Source organism: Pyrgilauda ruficollis, unplaced genomic scaffold (assembly GCF_017590135.1).
Source record: "Pyrgilauda ruficollis isolate IOZ18807 unplaced genomic scaffold, ASM1759013v1 scaffold190, whole genome shotgun sequence".
Classification (NCBI taxonomy): domain Eukaryota; kingdom Metazoa; phylum Chordata; class Aves; order Passeriformes; family Passeridae; genus Pyrgilauda; species Pyrgilauda ruficollis.
Genome location: NW_024518096.1, coordinates 504,814 through 521,351, shown reverse-complemented (window position 1 = coordinate 521,351; position 16,538 = coordinate 504,814). Strand labels below are relative to the sequence as shown.

Below are 16,538 nucleotides of genomic sequence, written 5' to 3'. Positions count from 1 at the left end.
CCCTGACTCCCTCCTGCAGGAAGGCTCTGGTGTTAAAGTACCAGCTCCGCAGGGCAGGAACTGGGGCACAGCACAGCACTGCACAGAACACTCCTGACCAAGAGAACCTAATGCAGGGCAGTAAGGCTGGCTGTGGACCAATGCCCTGCAATCTTGGAGGTACCTGGAAGCTGTCAGTTTTCCTAGTAGTGAATAGTGCTTCCAATACTGCTGACATACTAGGAATATGTTACTGCTACTGTCCTTATAATTCAGTACTTAAAGAAAGTGTGTATGTCTGGTTCCATAAAGGATAGGATAGCTCAGAATTACTGTTGAATAGCAGTCTTTAGTTGTCTAGAAGAGCACTCCTCTACTTCCTCTGAAAAAGGTGATTTATTTTTTTTCTACTGAGGAATGAAAAAAATCTCAATTTGCAAGATGGGGGAAGCCATGTTTCACGAGGAATGAAAAGAGGTTGCAGTGCTGTTCAAAGGTGAGGCTTTCCAAAGTAGTTGTTGCACATGGAACATAAAACCCCACAAAATGCTCCAGCTGTCTCTCCTCTCCCCAGCTGGAAGGAGAGAATTTGGCCACGAGAGGGCTCTGTATGGACAGGAAAGCAATTCCCAGACTCCTGGCCCCAGCAGGGCTAGAAGTGGCCTGGTGCCAATACAGACTTAGGAACTACACTGTGTCTTCCCCTGTCAACGAAGTCTGCTTGTGGATGTCTTTACAAGTGTTTCTCCTCAAATTTTTAGGGACAAGGGTGTGGGAGAATTGCACTACTGTGGGAGCTGCTCTGTCTCACACTGCATAGATCAACTGCTAGTGACGATCACTGACTGCTCTCTTGCCCTGCACTTTGCTGTATTTGAGTTCCTTAAGTGAGAGCAGTGAGGAGAAAGTTGTTTGTATTCCAGCCAGTGACTAGCAGTCAGGACTCAGATCACACGAGTCATCTCTGCACCACGAAACAGGTTCTGACAAATTAAATTAATTTATTTTGTACAAATGGTAATGGTGTCACAGTTAACACAGTAATACATAATTTTATACATCTGTTTGCTTTTAATATTACAAAATTCCCTGGGACTATTTATTTAAAAGGAGGGTCCTGACATTGATCACATTCTAGTCTGAAGATACCTTAATACTTTACTTAAAAAATAAAAACAACACACCACCAACAAACAGTAACAGAACCACCAGTTCCAGTTATCAGATCTGACATACAGTACGAAGTGTTAACACACTTACTTGAAAGGCAGGAAAAATTGGTCAAGTGTCAATTAATTCATGGAAAGCTTAAAGTGTGCTTTAATCAGTGCAAATAGAGGAATGTCTCAATTGCTGTAGTATCTGACCACCTGGTTACATCTGGCATGTTATCCCTGAGAAAGCACCTTCTCCCTGCAAGTCTCTCGGAGTTTGTTGATTGTTGCCATGGATAAGCTTCCAGGATCAGTGAATATTTTCTGAGGGCAAAAGAAGACAATTCTTAGTTAAAATGCTGGCTTTGGACAGCATGCTAGAATTCTCACATAGTTCTCTGAGGTGTGAAATCCCTGCGTCAATGTCCGTACTGTGAAATTGCTCACCGCTCTTTGGCCTGCCTATAACAGGGTAACATCTTCATCTTCTGGGCTGTAAACACACAGTAAACCTGCAGCTCATAACAAGTGCAGTAAGTTACACAAAAGCAGCAATAGAAAATTTGGTTTGAATGTGTGTCCAGTTGACATTATTTTAGATGGCAGGTGGTGGAAAGTGCCCTATTTAGAACATATTAAACTGTCCTGGGTAATGTGACAAAGCACCAGTGCACTTCTCCAGGACATGGTTTTGTGCACATTGTCAACTCTGCTGTCACTGTTTGCTCAAAGTGATTTATGACAGATGTGCTCCTGTTACTTGTTCTGCAGCTATCACCTTTTATGTTTCCATCTTCTGAGATAAGCCCCGAATCTAATGTTTTATACTGATGTGGTACCCACTGTATTAATAATTTAAAAGAATAATCCTTAGCTTGCAGACTGTCATAGTGCTTGGACATTCAACTTAATGGGTTTTTGTCTGGAAATCAGAACCTGCTGCTACCATCTTGTTCTGAACAGAACACTGTGTGTTCAGGCACTACAGCCATTTATCAGTGCAAGTTTAAAAATCACTTTGTGCTTATTCTATAATACTGTTTTTACAGTTCATCTGAAAATGAACTGCACAGGATCAATATCCACAGTTCACTGGAAAAATGCACTAAAATTATCTTCTCATTAGACTTCCTGCCATAACTGGTAAAAAGGGCAAAAAGAATTTTCTTCCCTGTATGACAGAAAATGTGGATGGATTTCTATATATATAATTCGATAATAACCATTAAAAATAATATTTAATTTATAACAGTTATTAAATATAGACTATCTAATATATGTATTAGAAAGGTTTGAGTTTCTTATTTAAAAAACAATCCTAACAGCTATGTTTCTCCCAACTGTATCCATCTTTTGCTCAATGAAAAACATTTGTAAGTCAATCTTGGTTTTAATGTGGAATGACTAAAAGCTACAGAGAATTTACCTGCATGAAGCTGTGACACTCTGTTACAAATGTTCCTTTGGTGATCTGCTTAAATTTATCACAAATGTCAGGAAAATTTGTGGCTTCCAAAATAAAAGCTTGGTTTTGCTTAATCAATGTTAAGGCCACACGGAAGATGATCTTTGACCCTTCATAGAACAAACAATCCCATATTCGGAGCACAGTCTGCAGTAAAGGAGAGAATTCAGATAAACCTTGATTTCCAGTAAGCAATTATTACTAAAGCAGTACAAATGAAATAATCAGGGATTATCATACTGATTCAGTAAGAGAACTTTATGTTACCAATTACCTCCACTGGAAGAATGTCAATGAACAGGCATATAAACCAGCGTGACACCACTAGGGTCCACATGACGCCATGTCTTTCCATCAGCTCTGCCACAGCTGGAACTTTCATTTTCACAAGTTCTCCAAGGACTTCCTGATCAGTTTTCAGGCCCAACATGGCAGGACTGTAATAATCTTGGAGAGAAGAAATCAAACTCAGGAATCTGTGCACATGATCTTTTCATGAAATTGAAGAGAATGTCCTCTGCAGCTGAATGTGTAAAGGAACACTGAGCCTAGGAATCCCAAGGCAAAGTAAATTAACCCACAGCACAAAGATCTCTGCACTGTGGTCATAGAGTGCTGCTCTTTCAACCAAACTGATCCCTCTACACAAACACTTCATTCATGCTTTCTGAAATATCTTCTTTCTCTCTGATGTTTTTTGGCAATGCATTCTTCCTTCCCAAGGAAGGATTGTTCAGGTGGTTTTTGACTGCTAGCTTAAATTACAAAAGTTTAAACAGTTCAATAAACCACTAACTCCTTCCTGTGTGGGGGGCTGCATAACTCCCAGTCCACACAACACCCAGAAAGGAAACAAAAAACCCAAACCACCACAATAACCTGTAGCCTTTACACCAAGTCCAGTTGAACTAGAAATGCAAATTCCCCAGAGCATCAGCTGTGCGGGGGTGTGGGACGCTAGATACTCCCCATCTTCCTAGGTGTGACCTAGCCATTAAGGTAGGAGCTTTTCTCTGAGCCAAGAAAATTCCACTTTTCATAGAATAATTCTGAAAGGAAGTGAATGACAGATCCCTCAGGCAACATCTCCTCCTACTTAACTCACCTGCAAGACAGGGACTGAAATAAGGCCTGCATTCCTGCACTTGTGGTCACTACAGTAACTGATAAATTCACAATTAAGAACAACAGAGCACTCTCTGGCTGTCAGTCCACAGCCTGTTTATCAGGGTAAGCATTTTCATTACCAAGGCACAGGCTGAATAACAAGCATCTCAGCTCTATAAACTAGTAGCTTTGGGTATATTTAAGGGAAGAAAAAGATGTTTCAATTCATAAGTATTCAAATGGCCCAGTATGACACAAGAACTACACAGATGTTTAAGAAATTAATATTTTGGGTTTATATGTTGACAGAAACATTTGAGCTGGATTTGGCCGCTCCAGTCCTGGGAAGCAACTTTTGATAGTTCACGAGCACTTTGCTGACAAGACCTATGTTGTTCACCTTTGTTTATGGAAAGAAACCAGTGGTAACACAAGTGCCTTTCTGTGCCTTTCCTTCCTTCACTGATTCTGGAAAGCTGCAATTCAGGTTTCTCTGTCTTAACTGGTTTCTGCCAATGTCCCCAGACACACATCATAGGCCAACGGTTCATATAAAGGTGAAGGAATCAGAGCAAAGTCTATTTCCCTGAAATAATTCTAGTAAAACCTGCCAGTGCCACAGGTAAGTTTAAAAATATGTCCAAACCATGCAGTACATCTATAACCACTTAAATTTCTGTAATTTCACAACAGCAGTTTAATATTCCACTCTTCCCTGTGCCAATGGTTTACCTGAATAGACTTCCACTCCATGAGCTATTTGCTCTACATTTGTTCTTTCCAAACTCTAGAACATCTACAGGAGTTTTTAACAGTACTACAGAGCATCACATTCAATCTTTAGAAACCTAGCTTTCCATCTGGGATCCTTTGTTCCCCCTGAAGGCTGAGATGTAAAAACTCCTCTGCAGACCTAATAGTCACTGCCACTCATATATATTCTTTAACCATCTGCTTTTCAATTGCTTGTAGGGAAAGCTCCAACAGCTTAAACACGAGTAATTCCATGGAAAAGTGTACTGAAAACACACCAAGACCTCAGAGCTAACAGAAACCCCTCTCTTTCTGCATATGTTGTATTAGTGCTGTGCTCATTTTTGAACTGGAATGCAGAACAGTAACATTAATTGGCTGAGTGTGTATTTTTTAATATGCTGCTTTAATGCAAGTGAAACCTAATCACATCTCAAATAACAAGTAACAGAACAAGCCCTTTCCCTTTCCTATCCTTTTTCCTCTCATACATTCACAAACCATTTTTTTCCTCATTATCTGTGCTCCTGAAACATGTGAGTGCTAAAAACTTCTTCAAGTTACCCCTGGCAAATGTCCTCAGGAGGAAGGACAGCAGCCCACTCGCTCTGCTGCAATCATTTGATATGCTGAAACCAACAGCAGCTGCTATTTTTAATCTGTACAGCAAAGTAAATGTCAAGATCTCAGGAGTACAACTGGACACGTACCCAGCTCTTTGAGAGCTGGGAAGCAAAAAGTTAACAGACAACGTGGATATGTCACTCCACAGATTACTGAAGCAGCCAGGAAGCTTTGGTGTAAATTAAACTTTCATTCAAGTCTGTTAGATTGTACTGCTGGACAGGAAGAAAAAAGGAACTATTCATCTATCTAGGGCAGCCCCCTGCTGTTCCTCGTGGAGCAGGAGCAGCTCCCATGTGCCCTGGTACACAGCACTGCAATGTTCAGCCCAGCGCTGCTGCAGAACCCGTGGGAGGAGTGATTAACAATTTATGCAAATGCCAATAACTGAGGAGCAGGGGTTTTCAGGGTATTAGCTGCCAGTTCACAACAGAAGTTAGGTTAAAAGAATCTGCACTCAAGACATATTTACATGTAATTGTTGTATGTTAATTATAGTTTGTGTAGGTATTAATTATAATGATTATACTTAATTAATATGTAATTATAATTTTCTATTTATTTTTCCTGTATATATACTTTTATACATAAATGTATATATACAATATTAGGTCCTCAAATTAGGAAAGCCACATTTCCAAATCCTTCAGAAACATTCCTGGAGGACCTCGTATTTGTGCAAAACTTACCCACAGATCACTTACAAGGAACCTTTCACAGTCCACATCTGGTTTCACTCGGGAAAATGATTTTGTAACTTGGTTCAGTGCCTAAGTGCTTGGTAACATTTAACCTACATGGCTCTTCTATTCCCTTCTTATTTACTAGGGATTCCCAGTCATTAAGCCTTCTGGAAATGTCCTCTCAGCAAAAATCCTGCAGCGCTCCCTTGCTGCAAATGCTTCACTGTGTGCCCTACTTTCCTAATATTTTATAATTGGCTGCTCTGCCCAGAAGTCAAAATATCCTTGTTTATAACCAAGTCTACACAAGCCTACCTCTCCCACACACCACAAAGCTGTTTTTCAGAAAATACAGTGCAGGCAATTATTTTTACTCATCTACCATTGAAACACATTAACTTTATATTCCTCACATATCTTACATATCCTTACAAATTGTGTGAAATTTCTAGATTTGCATGATCCACATTTAATTAGCATCTTAATTCTTTTCCCGCTCTCAATAATCTGGCAAAATACTGAGCAGTTGATGACCCAGAACAAACCTGAGTCAGTAACTGCTCTCAATCTGCCACTTACTAATTAAAAAAATAGGCTAATTATATTGTTGATATGTGTTGATCTAGGTGGTTTATAGGAATGTCCTCTGACAAAACATCATTCCCCTGAAAAAAACCACATAGCCAGGTTGTTTCCTATTTTCCTTCAAATGGTCAAACGGAAGTGATAATTTTTAGGTGATCACACACTACATTATTTTTCATCACATTTTCTGGAAGGCAAGAAATGAAATACTGCATTATAAATTATTATTATTATTAATTTATTACTAAATTGCAGAAAAATATCTAGATGAAAATCAAGTTTCTCGATATGCAATTTGGCAATTTCAAGTGCTTCTGTAAACTGATCAAAGGCTTTCTGTACTTTCCTCTCAGCTTTCCCTTTGTTGCTTACCCATGTGCTTTGCCCAGTCTGTTGTTCCGAGTACCTGCCTATGGGTTTTGGATGCCTTGCTAAGTTTAGAAGTGCCTGAGAGTGTAACAGAGGGCACTGTGGACAGCATCCCACATGGAATTCATCCTCCCAAGTGCTCCTTCCTCACTGAACACCAGTGTAGCCCTGTGGCTCTATTGGGATCATCAGCTGCTTCTTCTTGGAGTCAAGCAGCAAACAGGAAAAGCCAGCTTCACCAGCTGCCAGCTACTTTATTGCTACTGTACAACACAGGTGACCACATGAAGGGACTTCTTCCCTTGTTCAAAGGGCTTTTTGTTACTAACACTGCACTGCCTGTGGCATGCAGTCACTGAGCTGGAAACCTGCCTGGCAGAGACACTCCTAACATACATTTCATTGTCTCCCTGTCACAATAGCACCTCTGGATCTTACCAGAATGTCCAGGACTAAGACATAACTGGCTGCTTGTGCTCCAGAACACTAATAAGATTTGTAGGAAATAAGGATAAAGCTTGCAGAGACTCTATGACCTTGTTCTCTGTTACGAATAGATTAAGAGGTTCCAAAAATAAAAGTTTAAGAAGCAATACTCTTATAGTCTTAAATTATCTCTAGGAGTCAAGAGCTACAGAAGTTAAAAAAAAAAAATCCTTCCAGTCTGTTGTATATATGTCAGGTTAAATATACATATTCCTAGTGGAACTAAATCTGTAAGTGTTAGAAAAATACCCAAAACAAGACCTCAGCTCTGCTGCTTATCTTCCAGCATTTCTATTATTTCAAGAGCCTACACAGCCCAGCCTGAAACAGAATTATTTGTCTTGGAGATCCAAACCAACTGGAAAGTTAAAAACTGGCTGGTTTAACTTTTCTCACAGTCTACACAACGCAAAGTATTTTATTCACAAGAATATGTTTATAAATGTCCAGGAGAACTGGGGGGTGTGTGTTTGAGATGATGACAATGTTCTCTTTTCTCCCATAGTAGCAGAAATAGTTCATTTTTATACGACCAAGCACCATTCAAGAATGTCTCCTTACTGGAGATACCATATGCTACCAGACCTCACTGGAATCCAGGAGGGAAATAGAGGAGCCCTAAGGGCTGGCACAAAAGTTCAGAGGTTTTCATGAACAGAATTTCATGAATGGCACTCCGTTCTACATTTCCTACATTTAAAGTCAAACCCAAAAGAGATTCCATCATGTGCATTTGTAGGGGAAAAACATAAACATTTAAAACATACCAGCTTTTGTGTCTTCTAAGTATCTATATCATGAGCCTTACATTAAAAGCTGAAAAACCTACATTTGAGAAGAAATCAGAAAGCCACAACAGGAAAAGGAGGAAACCCAAGAGTACTGCCAATTCTTTTTGCAGTATCAGGCCAGGGTGACCCCTGCAGGTGTCCTGTCCAGAGTGATATCCTGCAGATATGTGGCTAAATGGCAAGCTAAAGCCTCTTAACTATGCTATTTTTAAAACACAAGTTCCTAATTTTCCAGGGAACAGAAAATAAAAAAATCTAACAAACCAAGCAACAGGCTCAAGCTATATTTTATCTCTTCCTTCAACCTAAACTGACAACTTCTGTCCTGGGGTACTGAACTCACACAACAACCAGCATTACCTGTATCATTCACAACTGAACATGGCTTTAAAAAACTATACAGAAATGAAATTTATTTTGGATGGCTGAACTATCCTAAAAAAATGGGAATGCAAGCATTTTACAGATTCTTATTTATTGGTTGATATTGAGATTACACAGAATTTAGAGTAATATATCTCGAGAAATTACTTACTATTAACACCTTCCCAGCACACAAAAAGGCTGTGTTTCTTTCTACATAATGCCGTCTGCCTGTATTCATCTTTTGCTTCTAGTCCCAAACTTGGAAAATAGATCCCAGAGAGCTGAAAGAGCCTTTGGTTTCCCATTTGCATTTCACAGAGCACAGTGGGATTCTAAGCAGATGCAGTAGCTACCTGCCATTTGGAAACTGAAGAAGGATGCTTGTTAATTAGAAAGACAATGGAAAGGCAGGCAAAGATGTCATCCTTCCAGATAGTGCAGAAGACAGAGACGAAATACAAAGAAAGACTTCATGTATAACCCCTCAGAGAAATAAACTGAGGTTAGCAGCATGTTGGAAAACACAAATGCAACTTTCAGACATTCTAGTTATAGAGAATGAAATTGGCTATTTTGGTTTTTTATTTACATACCAGCTCTGTTACAACTGAGCAAAATACTGTTGGCCAGCTCTCCTCTCTTCCCTCTCTGCCCTCTTCATATCTGCTACCCCTGGAATGGCTACGTTTGTTGATAGCAGTTTTTTCACAGTATCACTGAGCTGACAGGCACCCTCAGACACAGTACACACAAAATATTCCCCACTTGGCTGTTTCCAAATAGCCTGGCCTGACTCCAGTCATTGCATCCCATGAATTGTGCCTGTCTAAAGAGCTGCATGCTTTGGAGAAGTCTGCACCTTATGGGGCTGACCCAGGAGCCGAGGCTTTTAACTCACAAAACCCTTTGACAGACTTTTATCACCAATGTCCTCAAACTGAGAGGAAATTCAAGAACAAGCATTGAAAACTACAACTGCTTATCATGCCTGTTGAGGAAACAAACTTTTAAAAAAAAGCTTACAACTGTATAATGAGTCTTAATGACTGATGACTTCAGCTGCATAAGGATTCCTGGATCTGTTTTTTTACCTCCTCCACGGGATTACGAAGAATAGGTATTTTATCAGTTGACCACACTGACAAGTTATTCTTAACACCTCAGCACAAAACACAGCAGTGATATCCTCTCATGCTTAAGAAAAACCCCAGTGTTACATTTTCATCAGCTCTTCACAAGAATGCTACAGTCACACCATGGGGGCCACTGAGCACATTACTTGAGACTGGGACAGAAGCACTTTAAAACAGAGAGCTGGACTGACACATATGGATCTAGTGCAACCAAGGTTGCATTTTCTAAGCATCTCTCTCAAACTAAACACTCACGTCTTGTACATTGAGGTAGACAAAAGTTATTACTGTACATGATTTTCTTCATTTAATTTCCTTTACTCCCAAAGCACATCTCCTTACACCAACACATTCTTTATGTTGCCACCTAAGCTGCATGTGCATTATACTATATTTTGAAACAGTATCAAAGCCTGCTGTCAGTGCTTCTTTCTACTATGACATATTTTAAAAAACCCAACACTTAAATAGAGTTGAACTTTTGAAAAAAACTCCATTTTGCAGTATCTTAAGTTGCAAATACAATAAATCCAGAATAAGCACATCTTAGCTCAAAAAAGCCAAACCAATCCTTGGATACATTCACTGCTGAAGAGAGAATATATCATCTCTGATTATGACATTAGGAAAACTGAGGTTAGAAAACTGCACCCAGCTCTGATATTTACAATTCAGGCAGAAAGTTGAAAACTGGAAAAGACATGAAAGAAAAGGTTATAAACACTACTTAAAAAAAACTGAGTTCTGTAAGGAACCTCTTTATTTGTAGCATTTATGCAAGAAAATGAGAAGTGACGTTAATTTCATAGAGAAGGCATTGTGGGCTTTTCAATATAATAACAGAAAGTCTAAAAAAAGGCACTACCTGCAAATTAGGACAACTCAAATTCCAATTAAAAAACACAACAAATGTTTTTAATAAGACTGATTGACAGTTTGAATACATTACTAGCAGTAGCAGGGTCACTCTTTCAAACCAAGTCGGGGACCTCTCAGATATCCTGACCTAGCCTTGAAAACTTCCAGGGACAGGGCACCCACAACTTCTTTGGGCAGCCTGTTCCACTGCCTTACTATCCTCTGAGTAAAAAATTTCCTTCTGACATATAATCTAAGTGTCCTCTATTTTAATTTTAAACCATTCCCCCTTGTCCTATCACTACCTGCTCCTGTTGTTCTCCACCTTTTTTAAAAGCTCTCTTTAAGTACTGAAAGGCCACAATGGGAAGAATTACTACTATTTCCTCAACTGCCTTTTTGGATGGAAAGTTATATTTTCAGTTACATTTCCAGTTTTATGAGTTTTGGTATTTAATACACAGATAACTTCAAGCATATTAGAACATTTTATGGGGACTTAATACATTAAAATACAAAACTGTATACTGGAATCTGCTTTGAGCATGTATAACCCATCATACATTTGTCAGCTGATATGTTATGCTTCTTACTGTCAAAGTGACATATTCAGGAGCGTTCATTTATTAAAATTGTAACTGAACATACAGAGCCCTGGCTGACCATCAGAAAGTACCAAACTCAAAAACAGCTGCTGTGGCTTTGCTGCGTTAACTCCGCAGGCAGAACAGCACAGTCCCTTTAGCATGGAGATGGCTCTGTCTAAATGCACATGAGTGCTTTCATAACTCAAGACATTAGATTAAAATAAATATTAAAAGAGAAAATAGAACTTCCCTCCAACATGGCTACTCTAATATACAATATAAAGCACAAACTAAGTAAGCCTTGTGCTGCATACTAAGGCTTGGCCACTAATAGGTTCTTCCACATCACAAAAAAACCCAGGACTTCTTCTCCCAGACCCACACTTCTGTGTTTATGCCACTCTACCTACCTTCCTCCTTCGCATGCAGCCAGGGAATTCTACCTTTGATCAGTCCTAGCTGAATTAAGATTTCATTGGCAAGTTATTTTGCTGATGGCTTTTGAAAGGGATCACACTTTGATTTACTGGGTAGATAACCAAGCAAACAGCACTGTCTGCACAGGCAACCAAAGGCTGGAGTCCCACATGGAGTAGTGCCATGGATGGCCTACTGAAGATACTTCAACATAATGAAATTGTATCAATGAAGGCTTGCTTGTCAGAATGAAGGAGGCATTCTTGACTTTGCCTGGGTGGAACAGGTCCTGCTTCCAGTGTAAATACAGTAGTGTAAAGACACATGTCAAGGAACACAATATTGTTCAGTGTTTTTAAACACTAGGGGTGCTTTTGCTGCATGTTTCCTCACAAAAGTAAGGCTGACAGTATGGATAGTCTTGTCATGTACAGCAAACTTCTGTTTCACACAAAAGTGGAGGAGTTCTACCCAGCCACCTAAAACACACCTAAATAATGAGATTGTTCTTTTATTGATGAGGTTTGAGACTGGCTGGGAGGGAGATATGATACAGAAAGTAAATAAATTATTTCAAATGTATAAATACCTGTGTAATTTTAAAGAAAAAAAACCCCATCAGTTGCTTATTTCCTGCTTGCTCAAGTCTCACAAATCCCCTAGCAGTTCAGATTTGTAAGTAATGAGGATTTCAGGCTTATCATGGTTTCTAAATACAGACACATAACTCCTTCATTCCACCTTCAGCTTAACAGGACACTACATGCTTAATTCCTAGGTGTATTCAACTGACCTCTAATGCTCAAACATTAATGCTTTCATTGTGGCTGGGGTTAACAGTAAAACACGATGGAGTCCCATATTTCAAAACTCTTAATTGTTCAGCTGACCAGCAAAATGCTTCTGTCTCAGAGTACCAGATGTGATGTTGGAAGCCAGAGGGGCACACCACTATGGCTTCAAATGCAACCACAGAGGAACTCCATGGATGAGTGAGAATCCTGCCAACTCACAGACATGTAGCTGAGAGCTGCCAGAGGAAGAAGATAAAGATGCAGCCCAGAACTGATCAATCTGCTGAAATTTTCTGGGTTGACAGTACTATAAAAAAAGCTCAGTTGTCAAAAGCAACTTTGCAAACATGGTGTCACGCATGTCACACATAGTCTTGAAAGGAGCTTTCCACACCAAAAGCACATACTTGAGGTGCTCAAGTCTTCTCTCTGAAAGGAAGTGCTTTTCATTTCCCCCATCTTAGGCTGCCAATTCAGCTCAGTTTAGGTCTAGCAGTGTTTTCTACCTGCACAGCTAAATAAAAACGCTTCCTGTGAAGAGGTCCTCTCCCTTTGCAGACACAGATCTGAAAAGATGCAGCTGCCAAGCCAGTTCTGCATTCAGAGGTTCCCTGGCAATACCCAATTAGGGCATTTAAATAAATTCAGCCACAAGAACAAGATAAATGCAGACTCAACTGCAGTTAAAAGCAAACAGTCTAAACAGAAATACTTTACAGCTTAGTACAGCCTTCTGCATTTCTCAAGTGGTCCTTCCCTTCAAACCTGGAAGTCTGTATGATGGGACTCAAAAGATTGTTGGAACATGAATCACTCAAAAGAGAAGGATATTCAAGAGTTTGATGTGTAGCTATGATGCCTTTCAGTTCAAATATTCACATCTCTTACCGTGCCTAGTCTCTTGTTTAACCTGCGAGTCTCTGGCTGATACAATTGCGAGCCAGAGCTGAACACACATGGGAGATATCTGATATGTCAGCATGCAGCCACCTGCCTTAACCAGCAGTCACTACACGGCACACCACAGTGGCACCTTGCTTTGCACCTTGTGCACTTGCAGCTAATGCAGTTACTTCAGTGCAGCCTACTACTTTGGTGACCATTTTATCATTCAAAACTCTGCTCTTTTTATTTTTTATAAACAACCAGGCAGTACACATGGGTAAAAAAAAATTTAGTAGAGGCTGCTAAAAAGTAATGAGACAAGGAAGATTGTTATTGCTGCTAAAAAGTAATGAGACTGATTCTTGAAGAATGCTACACCTCACTTGAGATTTTATTAAGAACACTGGAGAAAAAGAAAAAGCTGGTATTTATTGACAACACTAAACTAAGAGATACTGACCCATGTCAATATACAAAGCACAACAAAGGAATGGTGGAAAGACTGGAGTAAGAGACATTATGACATTTAAAATAACAAGAATGTGCAAATAAAGTTCAGCAAAAAGGTGTTATGAATTCCTAAATGCTGTGGAAAAAATATCTGTTGACAATGAGAGGGAAGGAATAGCACACACATTATGATGGAGATCATAAATCAAAACCAGAGTGCCACTAGGGAAAAAAGGCAAGAGAAATCCTACAGCTTTTCTCTCTTAAGGAAAACACTTTCCACTGTGAAAAGAGCCACTGCACAAGGCACTGATTCTCCACCAGAAAATAAAAGTGTGCCATTGTGATCAGGTTTACAAAAATAAAAATTGAAAAATCAATTCAAGCTGGAACAAGCACACAGAATAATTATTAGGCTAAAACAAGAACAGAGAAAAGTTTCATGCAAGAGAAAAGTTTGACTGAAGGATCATAGCCATACAAAAAATTTCCAAAATTAATTGACTGCATCCTACAAATACATGAAAAGCAAGCACAAAAGAGATGTGGACTTTTCTCACCCCTAAAAGTTGGCATTGACACTAGAATAAAAGGATATCAAGTTGGCCATGAATGGGGTAGTGCAGAACTCATGAGACCTCTCTTAACCACAGGAGAAGTACTCTACAACTAGTTTTCAGTAAGAGTAACTCCAGTATAATAGCCCAGTAGACTAGAGTATATGTTGAGATACACAATTGCTTCCAGACTGAGAACCACTGAAGTTGGGAGGGGGCATTATTCTTCTATATATACGCATAACTGTCATGCTAAAGTGAAACCAAATTCTTGAGTTTTTCTTCTCATCAGTTCACCATTTAACCACAAATATGTAAAATATGACAAGTATACTCCTTTACTTACATACTAAGGTACCAGTTTAAAGGTCCTACCTACCCAATGCTTTCTAAAGCAATCTCCCCACTCTTTCCTTAACAGCACAAAAAAATCCCCAAAACTTCTCAACGAGGATCAGAGTGATGAGCAGAACAGAAATATCAGAGCTATGCTGTGTACAAACTGCAGGCACATCACTATGAGCTTGAACTGAATCTATACTGCTTCTTGTGGGCAATGCTGTCTGCTCCAGCCGTCTGTCTGAATGAGCCCGGGAATAAAAAAAAACAACTTGGTAACACCAAAATTTCAGTTAAATAATTCTCTTCCCCCTTGCTGTGTTTAAATGATAATCCCTCCAAATCCCTGGCTGAGCTGCTGACAGACAACAGGCAGAAATGCATGGGCTTGCCCTCAGCAGAAGCAGGAAATTTCTCGCCTCACCCAGCTGTATCCAGCAGTGCTGGGTAAATGAAACTTCATCCAAACGAAAGGCATGCACACAACTCCTCTTAGCAATCAACCAAAGCCTAATTTACTGGCTCTCTCTCCCAGCTGCGTTATCTCCATTTGGATGTAACAGAACAATTCAGGCCAGAAAACCTTTACTGATGGAGTCCCCATTTTCTGTCACTTGCCCAGAATGTTCCCATCTGTCACACTGTACATTTTCCAATCAATGCCATTGATCTGTGGCTGGCTTAGTTCATCTGCTGACCAAGAAAACCACTGTCAGCATCACAGTTCTGGAGTGGCTGTTTAATGTAATTAAATGCATGTGGGCAGGGGAGGAAGCACCCACAGTGACACGGCAGAGGGTATAGAATGGATTTCCAAATTGTCCTAAAGCACCACTGATTTAACTGGAAGTGACAGGACACACTCAAAAATGAGGACATGACCTGGAGGCATATTTGGTGCAACGATAGGGGGAAAACGTGTATATTATAATGCAAACAAATCAAGAAAACCAAATCAGCAACCAAAGTAATAGAAAAACGTTGGCTAATCAAACTGTTGGGATCCAACAAAACTGATTCCTAGTCTTCCCTCCGAAAACCTGGAAAACATTCAAGATCTACAAGATCTTGAGAGGTACTTCTCTGCTTCCCTAACAAATAATTATAGGGCTTAAAACTCAAATGTGCAATACCTTGCACTGTTAACAGAAAGACAGTAATTATTTACCTGAGCTGCTTTATGAATTTGGTCTGTCTGATTCTTTCTCTCACATATGCACACACAGTATTTCACTGAAATTATGCCAACTATTTTATCTGTCATGCTTTGACTTTTATAAATATACAAATCAAACTATATTGGAGAGTGGTGGGAATAGAAGGGATAAAAATATTTTTTAAAATCTGGAGGGGGAAGAGCATTAGCAACAAGTTTTCTGTAAATAAAGCCTTTATTATTAAATACAAATATTCATACTATATAGAAGATTCATATTGCCTAGTTGGACCCAGGCTAAAGTCAGTAACAACAATCTTGTTACAGAAAATTAAAAATATTCCTATAACTTGAGTAAATATACACTTACTTTATACACAGTAATTGCATTTCATGTTATGAGTTTCTTCTCATCACCAATGCTACCTGCCTAAGATAAAGTCAACAGCTAGGAGGGAAAAATAAGAACAACTTTTGCCACAAGTATCAGTAAAGTGTAGAAGAATATATAAAAATGAAGGTTTTCTGATAAAGTGAATTAGGTTCCCTACCAAAAACAACAAACAAGATTATGTCTCTACCTCCTTTGCCTCAAAAAAAAAAAAAAGTAAGACTATTGAAAGGATTAACAGCAAGAGTTTCCACACATCATTTCACAATAAACCTGCCTTTTACAGAGGTCCTTATCCCTGACACAGTGATGTCAAAGCAAATACCCATGCACGGCAGTGGCAGGTCCCAGGGCAGACAGCAGCCCTGTCTCCTACCTGTTTGCACAGCTTAGAGCTCTCAAGGCTGAACAAAAGCAACAGTAAGTTGATTTCTTTAGACTATTTTTACAGCTTGAAAGTAAACTTCAAGGCTGCATAACGTTAAATATTTGCAGACTGACTGAACTACTCATAGCATTCCCTGCCTGTCTCTACTCTTTCAGTCTGGAAACAAAGTCCAACCACTGTTTCCACACAAGGAAAATCCAAGCTCCTACATGGTATATTCA

The 16,538-nt window shown here is 39.4% G+C and overlaps 1 protein-coding gene across 2 annotated transcripts in view; it reads right to left on the bottom strand.

Moving 5' to 3' along the window:
• Positions 1–963: 963 nt before the first annotated feature.
• Positions 964–16,538, bottom strand: part of GRTP1 (growth hormone regulated TBC protein 1) — a 33,543-nt gene continuing 17,968 nt past the window's right edge. For both annotated transcript variants that reach the window (XM_041465731.1, XM_041465732.1), the window contains 3 exons: positions 2,873–3,045; positions 2,560–2,745; positions 964–1,457 (listed from right to left, as the gene is read on the bottom strand). In XM_041465731.1, coding sequence (XP_041321665.1) covers positions 1,368–1,457; positions 2,560–2,745; positions 2,873–3,045 — 449 coding nt within the window. In that variant the 3' untranslated portion in view covers positions 964–1,367. The remainder of the gene's footprint in view (positions 1,458–2,559; positions 2,746–2,872; positions 3,046–16,538) is intronic.